This window comes from Carettochelys insculpta, chromosome 1, assembly GCF_033958435.1.
Source record: "Carettochelys insculpta isolate YL-2023 chromosome 1, ASM3395843v1, whole genome shotgun sequence".
Taxonomy (NCBI): domain Eukaryota; kingdom Metazoa; phylum Chordata; order Testudines; family Carettochelyidae; genus Carettochelys; species Carettochelys insculpta.
The window spans coordinates 238,383,181-238,406,782 of record NC_134137.1 but is presented as its reverse complement, the minus strand read 5'-3'; the positions used below and the strand labels follow the sequence as shown (position 1 = coordinate 238,406,782).

The 23,602-nt window shown below is 42.8% G+C and overlaps 1 protein-coding gene across 1 annotated transcript in view; it reads right to left on the bottom strand.

The window, feature by feature from the left end:
- Window positions 1-23,133, bottom strand: part of NDUFA9 (NADH:ubiquinone oxidoreductase subunit A9) — a 38,594-nt gene extending 15,461 nt beyond the window's left edge. The window contains exons 1-8 of the mRNA XM_075003047.1: window positions 23,021-23,133; window positions 15,046-15,210; window positions 13,492-13,589; window positions 13,206-13,297; window positions 9,409-9,550; window positions 7,705-7,807; window positions 6,943-7,010; window positions 6,730-6,806 (exon numbers count right to left, since the gene is read on the bottom strand). Of these exons, the coding sequence (XP_074859148.1) occupies window positions 6,730-6,806; window positions 6,943-7,010; window positions 7,705-7,807; window positions 9,409-9,550; window positions 13,206-13,297; window positions 13,492-13,589; window positions 15,046-15,210; window positions 23,021-23,084 (809 nt within the window). The 5' untranslated portion in view covers window positions 23,085-23,133. The remainder of the gene's footprint in view (window positions 1-6,729; window positions 6,807-6,942; window positions 7,011-7,704; window positions 7,808-9,408; window positions 9,551-13,205; window positions 13,298-13,491; window positions 13,590-15,045; window positions 15,211-23,020) is intronic.
- Window positions 23,134-23,602: the final 469 nt, after the last annotated feature.

Below are 23,602 nucleotides of genomic sequence, written 5' to 3'. Positions count from 1 at the left end.
ACTGTTGCCAAGCAGTGCTGAACGCCCCGAACATGTAGTCTGGCATTCTGCACCACAAATGTGGTGGTGGCCATGTGTCCCAGTAGCTGCAAGCAAGTTAGGACTGGCACTGTGGGGCTGTATGTCAGCACTTGTACCACGGATCAGATGGCACAAAACCGTGCATTGGGCACATAAAGCCTCAATGTAATGAAGTCTAGACGTGCCCCTATGAATTCTATGTTTTGCGTGGGGTCCGTCTGATTTTTGGAAGTTGATGAGTAGGCCCAGCGAGTGGAACATCTTTGTGGTAATGTTTATCACGTGCAGAACATCTGCCCGTGAGACAGGCTTCAGCAGGCAGTCGTCCAGATATGGAAAAATGAATACATCCTGTCAATGCAGGTAAGCTAACACTGCTGAAAGTGTCTTGGTAAAGATCCTGGGGGCTGAAGAGAGTCCAAAAGGGAGGACTCTGTGCTGAAAGTGTCCTGTGCCCACTCCGAAGTGGAGAAAATGCCTGTGTGCCGGAGGATCGTTATATGGAAGTACGCATCTTGTAGGTCGAGGACTGCGAACAAATTCCCATCGTCCAGTGCCGTGACTATGGAAGCAATTGTGGTCATCTTGAAACGCTGTTTGTGGAGATAGCGACAGAGCCCGTAGGTCCAGGATTGAACTCCAGCCTCCTGTCTTCTTCTCTGTGAGAAAGTACCGAGAGTAAAACTCTTTCCTTTTGAACTCGCCCCGGACTCTCTCCACCGCCCCCATAGATATGAGGTGGTCTACTTCCTGCTTTAACATCATCTTGTGAGAGGGGTCCCTGGAGAGGGACCGGGTTTTGGTGAGGGCATGAATCAAAAAGGGATGGTGTATCCTTTGGCGACAAGTTCTAATACCCACTTGTCCACAGTGATGCTTTCCCATTGACAGTAGAATGGTCTGAGTTGGTGGTGGAACAGATGCTGTGAATGGCACTGAGGGATGCTCGTGGTGTCACAGTCCTTGACATAGTTGTCAAACTTGCTGGCTTAGAGTTTTTGTCAACGATGTACAACTTTGCCGGGGACGTTGCCTAGGTGATCTTTGCTGTTGTTGGTGGCACCCTTGATCGTAACCTCGCTGCTATTGTGAGTGCTGGGGTTGGTGGATGTAATGTCTTTGTTGTGGGTAGAATCTTTTCCTCCTGTAGGGAGGGGTCTACTTTCTCAGCGTTCTGAGCGTGGTCCTCGAGTCCTTGCTAGAGTGAGGGACAGAGTCCGTGGAGTCAGTGAACATCCTTTCCCCGTCAAATGCAAGATCTACAATTTTTGTTTGCAGGTGCTTGGGGATGCCAGATGTTTAGAGCCATGATTCTCTACGCATCACTACTGCTGTGGCTGTGGAGTGTGCCGCTGTGCCCGCCACATCCAGGGCAATCTGGACACCTGTACGCGAGGCTGTGTAGCCTTCCTGGACTATCGCCTTCAAGACCGGTTTCTTATCATTCGGGAGGAAGTGCATGACAGAGGTAAATCTGGTATAACTGTCAAAATTATGGTATGAAAGGCGGGCAGCATAGTTGGCCATGTGCAGCTGTAGGATGGAGGAGGACTATATTTTCCTTCCAAATAAGTCCAATTTTCTTTGCATCCTTGTCGGACCCTGTAGATTTGTACTGTGGTGTCTTCGATCTGTGCTGAGAAGATTCCACCATCAGAGAGTTTGGTTGGGGGTGGTTGAACAAGAACTCCATTCCCCCAGATGAGACAAAATACTTTTTGTCTGCCCGCTTGTTAATAGGTGGAATGGAGGCTGGGATCTCCCATATATTCATGGCAGCTCCGTAATGGCTTCATCTAGTGGGATGGCTATTTTAGATGATGCAGGTGGTCTCCAGTTCTCAAGGAGCTGATGCTGTTTCTCCTTCACCTCTAAGATCTGTATGTCCTGAGTGTGTGCCACCCTTTTAAAGAGCTCTTGGAATTGCTTGAGATCGTCTGAGGGAGATATATCCCCTGGAACAATCGTTTCGTCCAGGGAAGGCTGGTGGTGTTGCTGGATGTTCTTGGATGCACGTCTCAGGTGCAGAGCTGGGCGAAAGTGGCATCATCAGAAGGTCTGGTGATGGACTTCGGTGCTGGGTCTTAGATCTTGCCTTGGCCAGTCCATACAGCTGTTTGGTCGGTGCCGCTGCCTCTGGTGCCTGGGATCTCGGTGCAGGTGTCGATGCCATCGGTGCCGCGCCCGGTGTCTCCGTGTGCGGTTCCACAAGCATAGCAACCTCCGGCACCGTCGGGCCCCGTGCCAGAGCCTCCAGTTCTGGTGCTCTCAGTGCCATGAGTCTCAGTGCCGCAGCCTCTGGTGCCTGCCGCTTCAGTGCTGGCAAGGTCCTTTGCCAGTCGGAGCCCCAGGCACTGTCTTATGTTCTGCGGCCTTTGTGCGGCCTTGAACAGCAAGCACTTCGCGGCTCTGTGCCTCCCTCATCCTGCTCACAAATACCACTGGCAAGGATCAAGTAGGGGATATCTTCTGCGTGTGCGTTGAGGAGGTCAAAGAGGTTGCCTTCCTCTTAAGCGGCCCTGAGGGCCCTTCCTCTAGAGTTGTCTCTGATGGCTCAAGCTGAAAAGCCTTGTCAAACAAAATCATTTTTAGCCTCATCTCCCTGTCCTTCCTCGCTCTGGCTGTCAGTTTGGAGCAGTGAGGAAATTTTTGAGGGACATGGTCCTCTCCCAAACAGCGAATGCACTTGCTTTGGCCATCGGAGGCAGGTATAGTTTCGCCGCATGATTTGCATTTTTAAACCCCGGCGGAGACATTTTTCAGAAATACTTAACAACTTGTAACTTTAACAAAGTACTTAACAGCTACTAATAGCTACTGAACAGATAAGGTTCACAGTCTCTGGAGATAGTGGACCATTGGAGGTGGCTGCCTCTTCCTTCTCTTCTACCCCCTTTTTTTTTTTTTGTAAAAGAAACTATATACAGAAGAACTTTAACAGTTTATAAGAGAACGAGAAAAAAGTAATAATTAATAACGTATTTATCTGTCTTAGGCGTTGGAGCCTAAGCAAATTCCACCTGCAGTCATTGGCGGTTGAGAGGAACTGGTGTGGACCAGATAGCCCATGTGCCCAAAAGAGGGCGAAGGACCGGCGCACATCGGTGCATGCGTGACTCGATGAGACACAGCTTGGAAATCTCCGATCTGCAGCACAGGGGTGAGCCCGACACCTAATATGGAGCATCCACGGGGACCACTCGAAGAACAGAATTTACTTCAATAATATGCAGAGCCTTTCATATTCAGCTGTCATTTTATTTAAATTTTCCTGGGCATTTATCAGTTTTTATTACAACAAAAGCAAGTGAAAAATCAGTGCAAAAACAATTAATATAGTTTTTCAGAGTAAATACGAGGGTTTATTTTGGTGGACGAAAAGACGGAAGAAATACATTCAGTAGGTTAATGCTCTGAATTCATCAATGTGGCTTCTTGCTGCAGAACTAAAGCAGAACTCAAAAACACAATCCCACCTCTGAGTTTAAGAAAATTAATAGATTTCTAATCCCCAAATAAATACTGCCATATGAACGAACTATTTAATGTTTTAGACTTAGAACTATTAGCCTATAACACTGAGTCTACACTGCAGAGAACTTTCGCCAAAAGATACGCAAATTGCACACCACAATTTGTATACCTTTTGCTGACATTTCTGTAGGAAGAGGCTTACCTGACGTTTAGCCTGTTCACACGGGGCCAAATGTCAGGAAAAGCCCATCTGCCAGAACATCCCTTCTGCTTCACGGCACAAGCTGTACAGGTATGTCGGCAGTAAATGTTTGCTTTCCTGACAGTGGTCGTGGAAAAGCAGAAACATTGTTTGGATGCAGCAGACCTCTTCCAAGAGACTTCCAGTCTCCTGGAAAAAGTCTGCAGTCTAGAAGTAGCTTAAACGTTTATTAACTGGGCCACACCATTTGCAGTTCACGCACTCAACTTCACCCTTTTCTTCTGTGTTGGTATTTTTTAAACTTCTGAATACTTCCTTGTGTTCTGAAACGTATTCTGATACAGATTTTAGTTTTCTTCCCATTTTAGTTTGTCAAATCTTTAAATAAATGTTTGCTAACAGCTTGAAATATATGTGAAAGTGATCATGAAATCACAGAGTTCACAATTCTAAGGAAAGGTAGAAAGGAAAACAGCAAAATAGAGATAATGGATTTCAGGAGGGCAGATTTTGGTAAACTCAGGGAGCTGGTAGATAAGGTGCCATGGGAAGCAAAACTGAGGGGAAAAAGAGCTGAGGAGAGTTGGCAGTTTTTCAAAGGGACATTATTAAGGACCCAAAAGCAAGCTATCCCACTGCGTAGGAAAGAGAGAAAATATGGCAAAAGTCTGCCTTGGCTTAACCAGGAGACCTTGTGTGATCTCGAAACAAAAAAGGAATCATATAAAAAATGGAAACAAGGACAAATTAAAAGGATGAATATAGGCATACAACACAGGAATGCAGGAGGAAGATTAGAAAGGCTAAGGCACAAAATGAGCTCAAACAAGCTATAGGCATAAAGGGACACAAGAAGGCTTTTTATAAATACATTAGAAACAAGAGGAAGACTAGGGACAGGGTAGGGCCACTGCTCAGTGAGGAGGGAGAAACAGTATCAGGGAACTTGGAAATGGCAGAGATGCTTAATGACATCTTAGTTTCAGTCTTCACTGAGAAGTCTGAGGAAGAATGCCTAACATAGTGAATGCTAGTGGGAAAGGGGTAGGGTTAGAAATTGAAATAAAAAAAGAACAAATTAAAAATCACTTAGAAAAATTAGATGTCTGCAAGTCACCAGGGCCTGACAAAATGCATCCTAGAATACTCAAGCAGCTGATAGAGGAAGCATCTGAGCCTTTAGCTATTATTTCTGGAAAATCATGGGAGACAGGAGAAATTCCAGAAGACTGGAAAAGGGCAAATATAGTGCCCATCTATAAAAAGGGGAATAAAAATAACCCAGAAACTACAGGCCAGTCATCTTAACTTATGTGCCAGGAAAGATAATGGAGCAGGTAATTAAAGAAATCATCTGCAAGCACTTGGAAGGTGGTAAGGTGATAGGGAACAGCCAGCAGGGATTTGTAAAGAACAAATCACATTAAACCAATCGGATAGCTTTCTTTGATAAGGTAACAAGCTTTGTGGATAGGGGAGAAACTGTGGATGTGGTATACCTAGACTTTAGTAAGGCATTTGATACAGTCTCACATGATAGTCTTATCAATAAACTAGGCAAATGCAATTTATATGAGGCTACTATAAGGTGGGTGCATAACTGGCTGGATAACCGTACTCAGAAAGTAGTAGTTATACTTTTCCAGCAGGATTGAGAGCCATTAACAAGTGGGGTTCCGCAGGGGTCTCTTTTGGGACTGGTTCTGTTCAATATCTTCATCAATTATTTAGATATTGGCATAGAAATTACACTTATTAAGTTTGCAGATGATACCAAGCTGGGAGGGGTTGCAACTGCTTTGGAAGACAGGGTCATAATTCAAAATGATTTGGATAAATTGGAGAAATGGTCTGAGGTAAACAGGATGAAGTTTAATAAGGACAAATGCAAAGTGCTCCACTTGGGAAGGAACAATCAGTTTCACACACACAGAATGGGAAGAGACTGTCCAGGAATGACTACAGCAGAAAGGGATCTAAGGGTTTAGGGGACCACAAGCTAAATGTGAGTCAACAGTGTGGTGTGTTGTGAACAAGACACGAGAAGTCATTCTTCTGCTCTACTCTACGCTGGTTCAGCCTCAGCTGGAGTATTGTGTTCAGTTCTGGGCACTGCAGTTCAAGAAAGATGTGGAGAAATTGAAGAGGGTCCAGAAAAGAGCAACAAGAATGATTAAAGGTCTAGAGAACATGACCTATGAAGAAAGGCTGAAAGAATTAGGCTTGTTTAGTTTGGAAAAGAGAAGATTGAGGGACGACATGATAGTGGTTTTCAGGTGTCTAAAAGGGTGTCATAAGGAGGAGGGAGAAAGCTTGTTCTTTTTGGCCTCTGAGGATAGAACAAGAGGCAATGGGCTTAAACTGCAGCAAGGGAGGTATAGGTTGGACATTAGGAAAAAGTTCCTAACTGTCAGGGTGGTCAAACAGTGGAATAAACTGCCAAGGGAGACTGTGGAATTTCCATCGCTGGAGATATTTAAGAACAGGTTAGACAGACATCTATCTGGAATGGTTTAGACAGTACTTGGTCCTGCAATGAGGGCAGGGAGCTGGACTCAATGGCCTCTTGAGGTCCCTTCCATTCCTAGTATTCTATGATTCTATGTATATGATGAGTGTGAAATTCATTAGTATGTTCAGATTTATACACAATTTGCATGCATGCCTGTTTGTTTATTGCACGTATTTTCTAGCAAAGGAAAGAGAGACAAAGAACCCACACAGTTCTGAAATGCTATGGAGAGGGATTATATTTATATAGTCTTATTTCAATAGGTAGCTTTACACATACAAACAGAATAATGTATTGCTGTACTTCATGTATCTCATGCAATGTACTGTATCTTCCTAATAAAACAAATTATTTTAATACATTTGAAAGATACAAAAATAGGATGAAATTAGGAGAAAAATTAATAATACTTATGTAAAACTGCAGATTTTTTCAGTAAAATTGTTTTAAACCAAAACCAAAGGGGCTTAATAAAAGCATAAAAACACTGTGGTTAATTAGAATCAGATGAACAACATACCCAGTCAAGGCATATGTTTTTCCTTTAGCATCAGGATCCTTAACTGCACTAATAATTGCCTTGGCTACATCAACCACCTATGAAAAATATTAATATTAGTTTGCAAATACTTTTAAAACAATAGCAACAATTATATGTTGACTACAAGTGGTCTGAAAGCAAGTTTTGTTTTATCCCTCCACCTCTTTTACTTATTTATTTATTAATACCTACATATACAGGCTGCTTCACTGTTTTCTTGCCCAGAGCAATAAGTGGCACACAACCAAAGAAATGCAGACCTAGTCAAGGAGAAATATGAACAATAAGCGGCACACCATCAAAGGAACACACATATGGTAAAGGAGATACACGAGAGACTTCAGAATGTAATTTGTCAATAACCAATACATGATGCTTCAGAGCAGGGCAGGAGAGCCAAAAAGCAACCACACTATTTTGAAATACTAAGGAGAGGGATTATGTTTAAAAACTGGATAATCTGCCTTGATCAGCCTTTGATCATAGTCTAAAATGTGTGTTAGCTATTACTGAAATTAGCTGCGCAGAACACATACAACCTTGAGAGAGCAACATCAGAACTGTTAAATAAATTACAGTTGCAGAATCTTTATTCTTGATGAAGCATAAGCCAGAAAAAGAACTCAGATTAAGTTCTGCACTGCAGCACTGACAATTAGATAAAGCAAGCAGAAACTGTTTCAAATACTTACATGAATAGAAACATGAATCCAACACTATAAAAATCACTTTTCAGAGTAGACACAGAATGGTCTTTCCTAATCCTAACAGGTGAAGATCTTAAACATGAGGTTCAGTTTTATTTACATTATATAGATGATGACTTAAAAAAGTTCAGGAGGTTTTCAATACAAGTATGCTTGTCCCCTTGAGAAGGAAAATTATTTTCTCACCATTCTTATAGGCTCTAGGGCGAGTTATACAGATCACATATTGTTTTATTGTAATACTTACTTGCATAATAATTGAAAAATGCATCCTCTCTCCCAAATATTTCAGAGGGCTTCATAATGATGGCATCTGGAAATTCCTCCCTCACTACCTGCTCTCCAACAGCCTGCATTGAATCAATATGAACAAACCAAGTAATCCATTAATGGGATCCACTCTAAACAGGCTGAGGAGATGCAGAACAATATTCTCAACCTTTTTGATTCCAGGGACAAGCCTGCTGCATTCCTAAACTGTATTCTCTGAGACCAGCAGCAGTCCACAGATTGTTTCTTCAGAAACATTGATCTAGTGTATTATCTTTTCATACTAACATAGCAATACCTAAATATAAAATTCCATAAACGAACTCTGGCAATAACATCTCAACATTATTTCCATCCAGGCCATTTGATCTTTAATATGCACAGAATTAAATTCACAGGACAACCCTCAAAAGCACTATTAAGGGCACATCTATACTTCCAGAGTTTGATTTTGCACGTCTGGTAAAGATCCACATAATTGATCTCTCTGGGGTCAGCAGTCAATCACTGTACTCCACACTATTGCGTGGAGTATGGGAGGTTGATGGGAGAAATGCTCCCGTCGACCCTCCTTAGTTAGGGCAGTCAGGTAAGTCGATTTCCAATATGTCAATTCTAGCTACGCAACTGCTGTAGCTAGAATTGTGTATCTGAAATCAACTTATTTCTCTAGCATAGACTAGCCCTAACATTTCTTTAATGGTACTCAGATGTACATTACATAAGTAACTTTCCTCTTTATGGCAAGATAATGTGTAAAGCAAAGGAGTTCAAAAAATAGCATGGCCTCATTTGTCTGGTACATGCAGGATTTAGAATAAATCAAGTCAGTCACAGGTCTTCACTTGGCTGTCAAAACAACTGAGTTGAAAAGTTCTGTTTGAGTAGATTTTAATTTAGTTGCAGCTGAAATGTTTGATAACATTTGGCTGGCCAATGCTGACAAGGCCAAATTATTTTCCAGTCTAGTTGGAAACCAAAGCTATAACTCATTTTCAAAACGCTGCCCTAACATCATTTGGCTCCACTCTTAAATATACTTTTAATACTGTAAAAAGTCTGGTAGATTCAGAGAGAGGCTTACATGCTCAAAAACGAGACAGAAGTCATCTGAAAAAGAGCAAGAGAACACAAAAAAATGGTACCTCCTACTTAAAAAAGAGAGAGAAATTAAACATTATGGATATTATATGTTGCAATTGAGCCTACGTTTAAATGCAGGCTATAATCCCAATACAAAAATATGCTTTTAAAGTACTTTCTATAAGCTCATCCCACCTTTCCTTATTCTCATTTCCTGCTTATCCCACTTCTATGCCACTGCATGACTGATCCTTAGGCCTGTTCCCAATTATCAACTCCTTTTTGCTGAATGAGACAGTTTTCGTCTCCTAATGAGATGCTTCAGGATATAGGGGTACACCAGATTAGATCCAAGATTCATTTTTGCCCCTTTAAATGTGCCTGGAAACCTAGGTGGGCCTTTAGACATACTGAAGGATACACTGTACCAGACCCAATCCCAGATGCTCTTCACCCCAATGATGTCAGGAGATCACGTTTTAGGAATTACTCCCAACCATGAAAAATATAATAAAATGGACACAGATCCTAAAGTAGTCTCTTGAAATGGACCTGGCAGAACTTTTCAGAATAAAACACAGACTGAGCTCAGACTCACTTTATTCCTAAGGTATTTGGACAGACTTTTCATGTCAGCATTCAGGTGAGAGATGTGAATAAGTTTTTCTACTCCAGCTTCTCTGGTTACTTCGGCAATATCTCTAGGAATATTCACAAATTCATCTTCAAAACTGAAGTTTCTAAAATAAGAAAATAAATGTTGTTTTAAGAATCTTACCAACAACGGGGCCTCTTATCTGGTTCACTGTCACACGTTTCCTGAACAGATTTCAGAAGCCTGTTATTAGGCTATTGTTGTAAAAATGTCCTTAAACTAAAGGACTCTGCATATATAAGTCACAAAGAATGGCAGAAAATGTCCTTAAAGAAACTCTACTTCCTCATTTTCTCTCAGCTCGAGTTTGACTAAAGCATGGACTGAAAAATATCAGCATGTCTGTAGCAAGCAGTAATTTTTCCAGGCAATTAATTTCAGCAGAAGCCAAATTTTTTAAAATAAAAAATATGCTTGCAATCCTTTTACCAGGTTACCTTAATGCCACATGTTAACAGTGTAAACCAATGTGATGTATAATCTTCCTGACAGCTATCACCTTCAGTGCTTCCAATTGTTGCTCAGTTTTTCCTAGTTTCAGACTTATGAAATCTAACCAGTCTTATCAATTCCACATCTATTTTGTTTCAAATTTATCAGACTCCTCCTAGATTGAGGCTGATAAAAAAAAGATAGGCCCCCACAGCAAGATAAAGGTGGGATACCCTAGTAGAAATGCCAGCAAAGTACCACTGGCCAGAAATGGAAAAAGGAAGGAGTTGATTTTCTTGGTTGTACACTGTCTGGGAGGGAACCCCTGCCTCCATAATTTAGAACTGTCTTCAGACATCAGAAATTTTAGTCCAATGCCACTACCATAATCTGCCATCCAAACTCCACAGATCTCACTGATGTCTTTATTTTCAAGCATTATAGAGTTATTGTGATCCTGGGCAGTTTTTGGAACTTTTATTCTCGCTTTGCCTGCAAAAAATCCATGTACTAGAAACATGCCACAAGAATGAACAGAATCTTCCAGAATTACACAATACTTAAACAGCATGGGATATGAGATTGGATACTGATACTATGCTTCTGGATATTATGGTCAGAATCGACTGTTTGATCATCTAGTTTGAACTCCTGTATAACACAGGCAAGCGAATTCCTGCATCAAATCTTATCTGCTGATTGAATTACAACATACTAAAATGATGTAGGTAGTCCGTCATGTCCGACAATGACGTCGAATGTGCAGAGAACCTGTGCGTGAGAACATTTAAAGTGGAAAAGCCGTTGCACAGGGGCAGTTCCACTCTCTCGACCTCAGAAGCCTGGTTCCAGTGGTACACGGCTGGGACTTGCTAGGCTGCAGTGGGTGGCTATGCTGTCTTTGGTGCCTTGTCATGCCCTTCGCTCTCCACTGAGCGTTGCAGAACCGCCTTCCTGGTCGTTGGATCTTGCTGTTGATCTCATCCACCCAGTCCGCCAGGGCCAACTTTGCATGCTGGGATAGGCAATTCCCTATCTCACTGCAGGTTTCAAACCTGCCAGCTACCCTTACCTGGTCTAGCCCACCTGTTGAGGCAGTTTATTGGGGTGTGGCTGCTGCATGCTACCGCTTCTTGGAGACACAGGTGAGAGCTGTGTGCCAGGTGGCGACCAAAGGTGTACAAACTGCCCCAAAGAGACATGACAAATCCCCGCACCAGAGGTACCACTCCTCCCTGCACACCCCATAAAATAATATATAAATATCATCATCATCATCATCCACCACCACCACAGGCTCAGCGCCTGTTCGTGTTCGATGCTGCTCTCACTATTTCCTTCCATCCTTCCCTGGTCAATGCACAATGGCTTAGTTTCTGTAGACAAGCTCTGCACCAATCTACTATGTCATCTACCCATTCTCTGTGAGGTCTGCCCCTCCTATTCAAAAATGTCCAGTATGCCGAGTATCAGGGTCTTGACTTTTCACTTGTCATTCATTCTGCAGATATACCCAAATAGCTGTAGCTTCCACTGTCTAACCTTCTGCAGTAGGTTCTCTTTTGGTTGTATCTTCCTATATAACTCCTCGTTGGTGACCTTCTGCATCCATCCTGTTCTCAGGATCTTTCTATTGCAACTTCTCCAAACACCAACACCCTTCTCTTCAAATCTTCCATTATCTCCTAGGTTGCACATCTGTACAACATGCTGCTGAAAGCAAACATTTTCAAGATGCTCAGGTTCATTCCTAAGCTAATCACTTTGCTTTTCCAGATCTTATCCATTGACTTCAAACTCGCTCTTGCTTTCGCTATTCTAGTTGCTATATCCTTCTCACAATCTAGATCATACGTCATGTTGCTTACAAGATACATGAATTTCTCTACATTTTTTAGTTCAATCCCATCTATACTGATCTTCCTTCCTATTTCCTTATCTCCAACTGTCTTCATTTTATTGATGTTCATAATCAGTCTGTACCGCTTCCCATCCTCGTTTAACAGCTGCACCATTCTTGCTAGCTTCATCTTCCTTGATGATAATCATATCATCAGCGAACCTCAAATTTTTAATTCTCATCCCATGCAGCAATATCCCCTCTACCTCTTCCTTGATCTTCTCCATTGCTCTCTCTAGGTGCGTGATGAAGATACTCGGCGATACCAAATCTACTTGTTTTGTACCACTACTTGTTCTAAACCAACTTCCTAATTCTCCACATGTTCTCACCACTGCCTCTGCATTGTCGTACGTTTCCTTCAACAACCATATCAGTGTGTTATCAATTCGTATGATTCCAGTACAGCCTGTCACTTTTTGATCGACACTGTCAAATGCCTTCTGAAAATCAACAAAGCAATTGCAGATGTTCCTGTTCTTTCGCTGAGCTTTCTCCGCTATCAATCTTAGCGCCAACATCTGCTGCATGGTACGCCTATTGTTTCTGAATCCTCCTTGCTCATCCACTAGATGTTCTTCTGTCTGCGATTTCAGTCTCTCAATCAGTATTATCATCAGCACCTTGCTTAGATGAGTTGTTAGGGCAATCGTTTTGTAATTCTTGCACTCCGACGTGCTTCCTTTCTTATGTATTGTCACTAGCATGGATGTTGTCCATTCCTTATGCTTCATGGCAGAGTTTATATCTAAATATAATATATAAATTCACTCCTGAATCAGAGTGGATGTAAGAACACTATATCAGAGCGGTAGCTGTGTTAGTCTGTATCTTCAAAAACAAGAAGTCCCGTGGCACCTTATAGACTAACAGATATTTTTGGAGCATAAGCTTTCGTGAAGTAGGTCTTTCCCCACAAAAGGTTATGCTCCAAAATATCGGTTACTCTATAAGGGCCCACAGCACTTCTTGTTGCTTTATAAGAACACGAGGATCTCCATTTGCTACAAGTTCTATGAACATTTTTATGCTACAAATGTAAATCCACAAAACCGGTACGCATTAACAGCACATTACCCATGAAACAAACATACATTATGCCTGAAAAAGCAGTAAATTCAACTTTGCAATGGAGCAAAACTCATGCACCTGTAACTACGGTAAGAACTTAAAACTTAGCTATAGCTTACCCCTGAAACACCACGAATAAAATATTATATAAATATTAAAGGACCCTAGTGAACCCTTTCCTCACACAAAAGAATTATTATACACAAAATTTCAATCTTGTCCATTGGGAGGATAATCCCAATGTGATCTTGTTTTGCATGTTTGATGATAATTATGCAGCTAAAATACCCAATACCTTTTATAAATCTATCCAGACAGAAAGAAAGAAGAAAATTACCTTGTTTCCCATTCTCGTCCAACAAGATTAATGACCACATTGCTGTGTTCCACAGCCCTTCGGGTAGAGTTTTTGTCCCTTGAGTCCCATTCCTGTAACCATAACACCAAATGGGAAAGATAAGGGATAATGTACACATGGGTATAATCAAATTTCTTTCACTTAACTACCACATAAAATTGAAACAGATAACCATAGTGTTCCTACTTCATAAATGATTATTACTGATGTTACCAGCATCAACAAAAAGCAATACTATTGTTTAAATCAAAGCTAAAAGACTCACCAACAACAGAATCTGACCCAAGTCACCCATAGGTCGAAGATGCATGACATCATATGGCTCGCAGCGATAAGGTACAATTACCTGGGATCCAATGCGCCCTAAAACATTCAAAAGAATATGTCTTTATTCATTTAAATCATCCTGTTACATAAATATTAAAGAAAATGCTTCTGTTAAAATATGACATTTCCTTTTTTAATAGGATACGGTAAAAACTCAATAGATGAACTGGATTTCTAGAAATAAGTTTTGTGATCAGACTAGTAATAGTTTTTACACATCTGAGGATTTAGAGGTACAACACAAATAAGTTAAGTTTCTCAACAGACTATTGTAAGATTACTTATACCAGGCACGGCTGCATCACGGATCAAAATTCTACCTTTATAACAAGTTTACAGAAGTCAACTGCCTAAAGAGAAATTTTCTGTAACAACATACATATATATATATATATATTACCGTACACGCTTGATTATCCAGCATCCCCAAGGACCGGGACTGCCGAATAATCAAATTTTCCAGTTAGCTGAGCTTCCCTCATCCCTGGTTGGGATGCCAGCCCCTGCTACTGCTGACAGAGGAGAAGAACCCTGAAGGCAGCTGGCCCCTACAGTGGCTGGAAGGGCAGCTGGCCCCAGTCTGGACATTGGACCCTGAAGGGAATATACTTCTGGACGAGATTCCAACCTCCCTGCTGCCAACACAACAGCCACCCTGTGGACACCAGCCAAGCAGCCCGAGGGGTTGCTGCTATGCCAGATAACAGAGCCTGCCAGGTATCCAAGTGTCAGAAAACACTAACTAGCATGAAGAACAAAAAGTCAAGCAGCACTTTAAAGACTAGCAAAATAATTTATTAGGATGAACACTCACCTAATAAATTATTTTGCTAGTCTTTAAAGTGCTACTTGACTGCTTTTTGTTTCGACAGTATATAGATTAGCACGGCTCCCTCTCTGTTACTATTTAGCTGAAGAAGTGCACTACATCTAAGGATATTTATTATTTGAATTCTGATAAACACATTTTTAAAAGCAGGGGAACAACTATTATTTGATATTTCAAATTATACAGAACATTATTTAGATTTAAAAAACTAAATATAAAGTACTGCCACAATGTAATTTTATTATAAAACTAAACATGAGGTCTCCTCACTATTTACTTAAGACAATTTAGTCTTAAGAACATTCATAATGCTGAAAACATAAGAACTGAGCAGAACCTTCACCTAAACCTGGAACTGGATTTTATAAACATAAACAAAAGTGTCCCTTCAGTCACTATCCCCATTACTGTAAAATGTGTTCAGATACCTCTGCAATCTGTGGATCAAAACCAGAAACCTCGTGAAAATAACCCAGTTTTCATTTCTTGGGACAATATTAGACAAAACATAAGGAATTTACCACACAGAACAAACCTAACACTGGGTCCTTCTCTAACCTCCAGCAATCAGAAGATTTTCAGACCACCTTTGTTCGGTTGAAAAGTTGTGGATAGTTTAGACAGACATCTGAACTGCTGAATGTTACTGTCAGGATACATTACCCAGTCTGTTGACGACATATCGTCCCAGAAACCCTGTGGCCCCAAAAACAGTTGCCACAATTCCACTAACTGAGGAACGCCCTGTTCTTCCACGTGGGACCACAGCATAATGTACATGGTGATGCTGCTGAAGTACAGGAGCTCCTGCTGCAGGAATGCCAGAACCTGGAATACACAATATCAAAGGAAAGAGCATGTGAAATCACCTCAAGGGTTATTAATATCACTCCATAAATAAAATAGAAATTAACTTACCATTACAACTCTGATTTTTAAACTACTTCCTTTTCTTTTCCTCCAAGGTCCCCCTGAAATTTCCCATTCTACTTTAGCTTGAAATATAGACTATTTCAGGGAAGTTTGGAAAAGTCAGAAAAGGGTAAGGAATCAACGTGAGGGAGAGTTGCAGGGAATTAAAAGGCATAATATAACACCACAAGGAAAAGGGTTAACCAAAAGATTGTTAAGGCACTCATGTAGTCTAACACAAGGCAGCACCTGTAGGAATCACGAGGATAGAAAGTGTTCTTCCTCCCCAGTCTAGGCATCAAGTAAGAAGTGAGAAACCAATCACTGTGTTACACTGTTCACAAGACACTTTCAAATTAAGATCTTCTGGCTCCCATTTATGCAATGGAACATGTTCCCTGTTTACTTGTATGTGCTAGAAGGTGATGAATTGCACTATTTTCTTTCCTTCTTTTTTCTTTATCTGTAGCTAAAGCCTGTTATTTTTTATTGGTATTACCATAGTACCTAGGAGACCTAATTAAGTTCCAGAAACCAAACTGTATCAGGTGCTGTACCAACAAAAAATGGCCTCTGTCTCAAAGAGATCACAATTTGTGTATACGACATGAGACAACAGATGGATACAGGCAGACAGACAAAAAACTACAGGGAAACAATGAGACAACATTGGTCATCATGATAGGCAATTATGCAGGTACACCAGCAACCTAACAGTTGTCAAATTTTTGCAGGCTTCATGGCATAAGAAAGTTTTAAGAAGGGATTTGGAAGACAATGATAAGGTTGCTTTGCAGCTCCACCCAAGCACAATAGGCAGCACGGGAGAAAGCACAAAGCTATTTTTGCATGTATAAGAAGCAAAATAAATAAACAAAAACTGATTTTCCACTAGTCACAGGAATACACGGTAGAAAAGGAGAGATGGGGGTGTTATGATGGCATGGGCACAGCCATCCAGGAAGGGACATGAGGGGCAACAGACTAGATGGCAATGAACCTGCTCCTGGAGCATCTTGGAGATGGAGAAGTAAGAAAGGGGTTGGAGACTAACAGGACAGAAGGGTGGTGGTGCACACTCTGGGCAGGCATGGGTTGGGACAGGGAAAAGCAGAAACTTTTAACATTAAACTTTACATGCTTATTTTCTAAATGTAAAAAGCTTTTCTTTCCCACTGTGCAGAAATAATGATTACAAGCCTACTAGCTAGATGCTGATAGGAAAGCATTTTCCTTGTTGCCCTTGTCTCATGCAGATATAATTCCAGGACACTTCATATGGACTTGCTAAGGACTGCAGCTTCTCAAGATCTAACAGTGTAGGACTACCCTCCTGTGGGCCTTATGTGCCAATGCAAGGGAAGAGACACAGAACTCTCTCCTAGCTGGCTGGGAGGAAAGGGGAAGCAAGCTGCATAGGAGAGTGGGGGGAGGGGAGGTGGTACCAAAATTTCAGGTGGGTTATGTTGGGGCCTGAGGGACATACAGCTTCATGGGAGCTGCGGTGCCGCCGTTGAAATAGTCTCTAATGTACCAGAGGAAGTTTAGTTCAAGTACATCTTCCCTTTTCTTGTTGAGGCTGGAGTGAGGATGAGTCGGTATTAATTACCAAATGATTTGGTGACATAATTACAAGATCTGAAATAATCCAGGAAAAGTATGATGGAAGGGGGAAAAAGAATAATGTAACACACTGCTATTTTTCCAGTTAGACTTATAGAGCAAACACAAAACAGCAGATTGTCTGCAGTTATAGACCAAAATATTTTTCACCTAGTTTCAGGAGGCAAAGATAAAAAAGGGACAGGATGAGGGAAAGGTCCTGAAACCTCCCCTGACCTTTCATATGGAAAAACCACACCAGACTACTGGCAACCATACAAAGCACAGACAAGGACTAATGTTAGGAAAGATGCCCACAGCTTCTCATGATGGACTATGTCTCTTCACACAGTTAAACACCATCAACGATCAGAGACAACACAGATGGACCCAGAAAACCAATGAGGGACAAGCTCAAAGAAGCATCTGCTTCCTCTCCTAATGGACCATTATGTTTTTATTGTTGCATGAAGACCACCATTGAGGATCAAAGAGGATCCTCAATGCATTTTGGGGCATGATGCAGCCATGAGCTTATGAACTTTGCTAGAGACCATGATACTTCCTGCTTTCTAGGTGGTGCTCCTTGCGCCATTATTAATTGAGTTTTAAATACCCATTCACCTTCATCTATGACACAGTTTACACTCACTGTTTTTAATATGTTATGCTGTGTTTTCCCCTTACCCCACCCTGAACCCCCAGATTCACCTTGTCTTTTGCTGTAACCTTGCACATTCCTTAACTTTGTTTCAAATATTCAATTCAATAAAACTCTTCTATTAGTTCACTCAGGAATTTTTGAGACTTTGAAAGTTTACACATTGTACAACTTGACGGTGTAGGCTTTTCCACTGACCTGGGACTTCCCTATTTGCCACAAACTTGTCTTAAAAGCCCTGCTTGACTGAGCTTTACAACACCTCAAAAAGCAAGGAAGTATCATCCATCTCCAGAAGAGACATTTAAAAAAAAAAAAAGTAGTGTTAAACACCCAGAAGAGCTCCCCAGGAAAGGCTCTGGTTGCTAACCCTGAGACACAGATCCAGATTAGCTGAAGTGCTGAGCATTTTCAGGTCCCATTGAAAGAAACAGAAGTCGTTTATTTCGTGGGGACTTGGGCTAGATCTCACAAAAAATCTGTAGCAGAGCCAAGAACAGAACCAGAACACTAATTTGCAGGCCTGTACTGTGATGGCCCTTGTTGCGGTTCCTCAAAATGGCATTTACCCTACATTTCATTAAATTGCATGGCTGCATTCCCTATTTACCAGATTACCTTCAGAACAACGCTTATGTTGATGTAATTTAAATTTAATCATTATTTTTCTACATCATTTATCATTCTATATACTCCATGTGTCTTTTCGGGTAAGGTATGGTGCCTAGCGTTTTGTCAAAGGTGGGAGATGGATGGCAGGAACCAAATTGCTTGATCACTGCCTTCAGTTCACCTCCTCTGGGGCACCAGGCATTGGCTACTGTCAGTAGACAGGATACTGGGCTAGATGGACCTTTGGTCTGACCCAGTATAGCCGTTCTTATGTAGCATATGACAACCATGCAAATAGTCAAAAGTGAAGGGGAGAAATCTCTTCCCAGCCTGTGGAATAACCAACCTGATGTAGAACTTACTGAAAGAAAGCTCTGTCAAGGAGATGAATACGGAACATAGTACAATCTGTGGTTATTTTAAATCCCTTACAGGAATAAATCCAATACTTTAGTTCAGTGCCTCTGTAAGTTCAGTAGTGCAATCAGGCCCCTATTCTCATTTCTATCCCAATAGCTAACAATTTCATAGGCCAGGTCTCATTTCAAAATCTATGTCAATTTAGGAATGTGAAAAAAAAATCTGTCCTTGCTGCATCTGCTGAAGTTGGTTCCAACCCACAAGAATTTATGCCCAAATAAATTTGTTAAGACTTTAAGGTGCCCAAAGATGCATTGTTGTTTTTTCTTTTTTAAATGACCTAACATGGCTACCCCTCTGAAAATTATCCCTGACGTATATTAAAGAAACAAGGCAAGCAAGGTAATATTTTTATTACACCAACTTCCATTGATGAAAGAGAAAAGGTTGACAAAATTCTCCCATGCCGACACAGTTTATACCAGCAACTTTTACTCCTGTGGGAATTCTGCAACACTGCACATTTGCAGAATTAATATCTCCTACAGATTCCTTTGCTTCCCTGAAGAAAAATGACTTTTGGACGGGCAGGCAAAGGGAAGTCACAAAAATAGTTGTGCACTGCTCCCCAGCATGGCTTCAGTCATTAAGTGGTGAAGTAACAGAGAGAAGTAAATGGTTTGAGTTGAGGTCAGGAAGCCCTAGCCATTGACAACTACCCCGCCCCACACTCAGCTGTTAGTCCAGGCACATCCTGGGAAGTGTAGCAAATCCTCTTCCCCTGCAAGAAGCAAACCTCTTTGCCTCCAGGAAGCTCTGCACCTGGCTCCTTCCTATCCCCATTGCTACTCAGCCACAGGGGAAAGGGTCACTGTAAAGGAAGCTGCTCTCTTGCCTGTTCAACTCCAGTGCATCCAGACCCTACTCATACCTAGACTGCCCCACCAAACCTGGCTCCCTCAGCTTGTCCCACAGGACAACAAACCTCAGACCCTATATCTGGATTCCCCCCTCCCCATGCACCTAGCCCCCTGCTGAGCCCCAATTGCCTCCATTTGGATCTCAGACTTGCACTCAGAATAGGTCCCTGCACTTAAAACCCCACCCCATGTGCACTCCAACACACTTGCAGCTAGATACCCATACCACTGCGCCCTAACAAGGTAGCACACAGGCCTGAACCCCAGCCACCTTTCCACGGACCCACCCTACAGAGTCCCACTGCTTTTGCACCCAGATCTCCCCAGTAACCAACCCCCCACCCAACCCCCAAGCTGCTTGCACTCAGATTGTCCCACACAGAACCCTATCACCTCTCACCTGGACCTCCCCACAGAAATCCCTTCCACCTATGCACTCCGCTGGGCTGAGCCCCCCGTCTATATCTAGTGTGCTTAACAGGTAGGGGCACGACCAAAGGTGCTTCCTGGGCAGGTCTGGCCCTTGTGCTGTGTCAGGACTATGCATTTGGGACAGAGGCTAGAGGGTGATCTCCCAATTCTGTGCAGTCTGTCACCTGTGTTCCACACTACCATGATAGAGTCCTCCACATTTATTGACCAATATAATGTGCAGATTTTAAGAGAGCATGTTCAGAACTTTTAATATTCTGGAGGAGAATGTTTAAATTTTTCATGCAGAATTCCCTCAGGAGTAAACTTTTGCCGGTATATGTTGTCTGTTCACGATGATGGACTTACTATGAGCTTGTTTATAAGTACAGTACTGCAGTGAGACCACTGCAGTGTTTTCGTGAAGACATTACACAGATGAGAGAAGCTCTGCCATTGACATGATAGTTGATCCACCTTCACAAGAGGCAGTAGCTATGTTGAAGGGTTATAGCATTGTGTACACTGGAGGTAGGATGGGTTAACTACATTGTTTAGGGGCATAGTTTTTTCACACCCATGAGCGACACAGATACACCAATGTGAGTTTGCAATGTAGATCTGGCCTACATTGATAAAAGTATTCCTTTTGTTAATATAAGGTCTCTCATCTTTTAGGGAGCTTTCCCAATATAGCTATTGCAGCATAGACCAGTGGTTCCCAACCTCTTCGGTAACACACTTCAATGAGACAAACAATTCCACAGTATACCCATTTTCCAGCTGAATCGACTGCTCATAAATGCAGAGCCGTGGCAGAGAGGAGAGGGAATTGATGACTTTTCATCAGTCCCAGCTGGCCCAGGGTTGGTCAATTTCCCCTCCCCTCAGTTCTTTGTGTGGGTTGGGGGACAACTGATGATCGGGGCTCAAGCAGCAAGGCTGCCTGATTCCCAGCTGGCATGGAGTTAGTTAATTTTCCCTCACAGGGGCTCTTCCTGCTGCTTGAGCCCCCATCTGGCACACGGTCATCTAAGTGTGCCTTAAAATTTAACCAATTCCCCCCATCCCCACCAGCTTGGCTCTGCAAAGAGCTGGGTGGAGGGGAAAATGAGGAAATTGCTGCTGCACACAGGCATGTTGCATGGAACAAGAGTTGAAAACCATTGGCATAGACTACCACAGAAGTTCTCAAACTGTTGGCTTCTCAAAGCTAATGTTAAGACTTGTTGCAGCATAAGCCCAAGATCCACCACCTAGCACAGCAGAGTTCAGCTCAAGCTTCAGTCACCCCTCCTGAAGTTGTCATTTTTATCACCAGAAGAAGATCACAGTGAAGCGAAGTTTGAAAACCCCTGGACTAACACATATGTCCAGTGTATAGCCTCTGTCTAGGTTAGAGTAAGGAGGGAGACTCTCTCACACTAGCTCTGTACATAACACTTAAGTCTACCTAACTACATTGCCCTGGATAGTATCATGACCTGCGTATCATAACTAGGTTGATCTAATTCCCATAGTAGATGCAACTAGACTGATGGAAGAATTCTTCCATAGATATAGTTATTGTCTGTCAGAGACGTAGATTCACAATAACAAGAAAACAAAACCCTCTGTCATTACAGTAAGCATCTATGCTATTGCAACAGCTACTTTGCTGTAGCAATTATAGCACTGGACGTACTCTGAGGTAGCTAGGGCCAATCCAATGCAGTCATTTTAATATCACAGCAAATTTTACATTAAATTCTTAACTGGGGAGCTGAAGCAAAATAAGAAAATCAAGACAGTCACTGTAATGATTTATAAATTTAAATCTCAAGTGTAATCCTATGAGCTTTTCCTACCATGCCACAAAATTAAGTATTTTGAGGACCAAATGCCAGGAGAAATGATAACCCCATGGTAAGATTACACTCTTATGGAGAGAGATGATGAGAATGCTGAGCTTGGGGTGAGTGAAGAGAGTGCAGTGGTAGCACTAGGAACAAACAGACAATGCAACTACTTGTAGGTCCAAGCAACTCAAAGACCCTTCTTTAGCATTAGTACCAATATACCTTTCATCTTATTTAATGTAAGTTTTTTGAAAAGTGTATTCATATGGGCAAGCACTACCTTTATATCTGTATCACCAAGTACACAGTGTGTAGTTATAGCCTGATTGGCCCCAGAACAGTAGACAGACAACGTGGGTGAAGTTATACCGTTGAATGGAACAACTTTTTGCTGTTGATATAAGTATTCAAGCCATGTAGACGTGACAGACATCCTGGGTTTGTGGCCTAGTATAACACCCTGCAACACATTATCCTTTGTTTTTCCCTGGGTAGTTATACACTAACAAGTTATTTAAAAAGACTTTGCAAAAGAAGGGCACTCTTTTGGAAGATCCCATAGAGCTTCTACACACAAAAAGTGCTGTTTTGAAAGCAAACCAAAAGAATGCAGCATTCCTTTCGCAATTGCTCTTCGTTTCCTGTTTCAGAAAGAGTGGCTTCTTGTGCAAAAATCCATATGGATGGTCTGTAGGTTCTTTCTTTTTTTTGGAAGAGCAGCCCTCATGGCATCTGACTTTCCAATCCTTGGCCCATTTGTTTGAAAAAGCAGCTCTCTCCTTTGAGCCACCTTTTGTGTGTGGATGCTCTCTTTCGTAAGTTCTTTCAGAAGAGCTCTGTAGTGCAGATGCAGCCTTTATAACTCCACAACTGTCAACAGGCTGCTCTCCCGCGACAGGTCCCTTACACTGGGCGCTAACTGCTTATGCCAAACAATCTGCGCCCCCCACCCCCCGCCTCCGGCCATGCGCTGCAGGACTGGCTGTTTGTGCCCCACCCGAAGGGAAGCCCTGCGGGGCTAGGAAACATCTCTCAGCGAGAGGCGCTGACCCACAACACCCCTCACCTCGCCCTCGTGCCGTGCCGCGCCGCTGCCACTCTATCCCGGCACCGCGGCGCATGGCCGCTGTCTCCAGCGAGCGGGTGTCTACGGCCAGTGATTGGCAGCGGCACCTCCGGGAGCTGCCCCCCGCCGCGGCCCTGGGGCACAGAGCGACACTCCCCCTCGCCCGTTTCCGGGCACGGCCCCAGTCGCGCGAGCCTAGGAGCAAAGCCAGCAGAGGCCGGTGCCTCGCGGGGCGCACCACGGCGGTGACACTCACCTGCCCTTGGCAAGAGCAGCACAGGACGGGCAGCCCGAAAGCAGCCAGCCGCTGCCGCCGCCATTTTCCACTCCCACAATCCCCCACGCCCAACGGATCCTGCACGGGGACAAACTTCTCTCCTCAGCCGGCGGCGTCGCGCGTGCGCCTAGAGCGTTTGGGGGACGCTGTCCGAGCTGCGCATGCGCCGCTGGGAGCGCAGCTTGTGACCTGTCTGAATGAGTGGAGTCTGAGCAAGGCGCGCGCACCTTCAGGACGTGGGGTGGGCTAGCTGCAGTGTGACTGTGCAGTAGCCATGCTGTTTTAGTAGGGGACCACTGCTTAGAAGTGGTCAGGCTGCGCCAACCCTCCCCACACACACACGTGCACACTCTTCTGCAGCCTCTTTTCTTTTGAGCAAGAGCAAAAGTCATGATGGGTGGAGAGAGTGTGCATGCTTTCACACCACCTTCAAACTGAAACCGCTTCTCACACAGCCCATGTTGGCCTGGGTTGCATGGAAGTCATGTTGCACCCTTAAGGAAATATAAGGTCACTTGATAACCATAAATTCGGATCTTTTGAAACGCAATATTAGGGGAA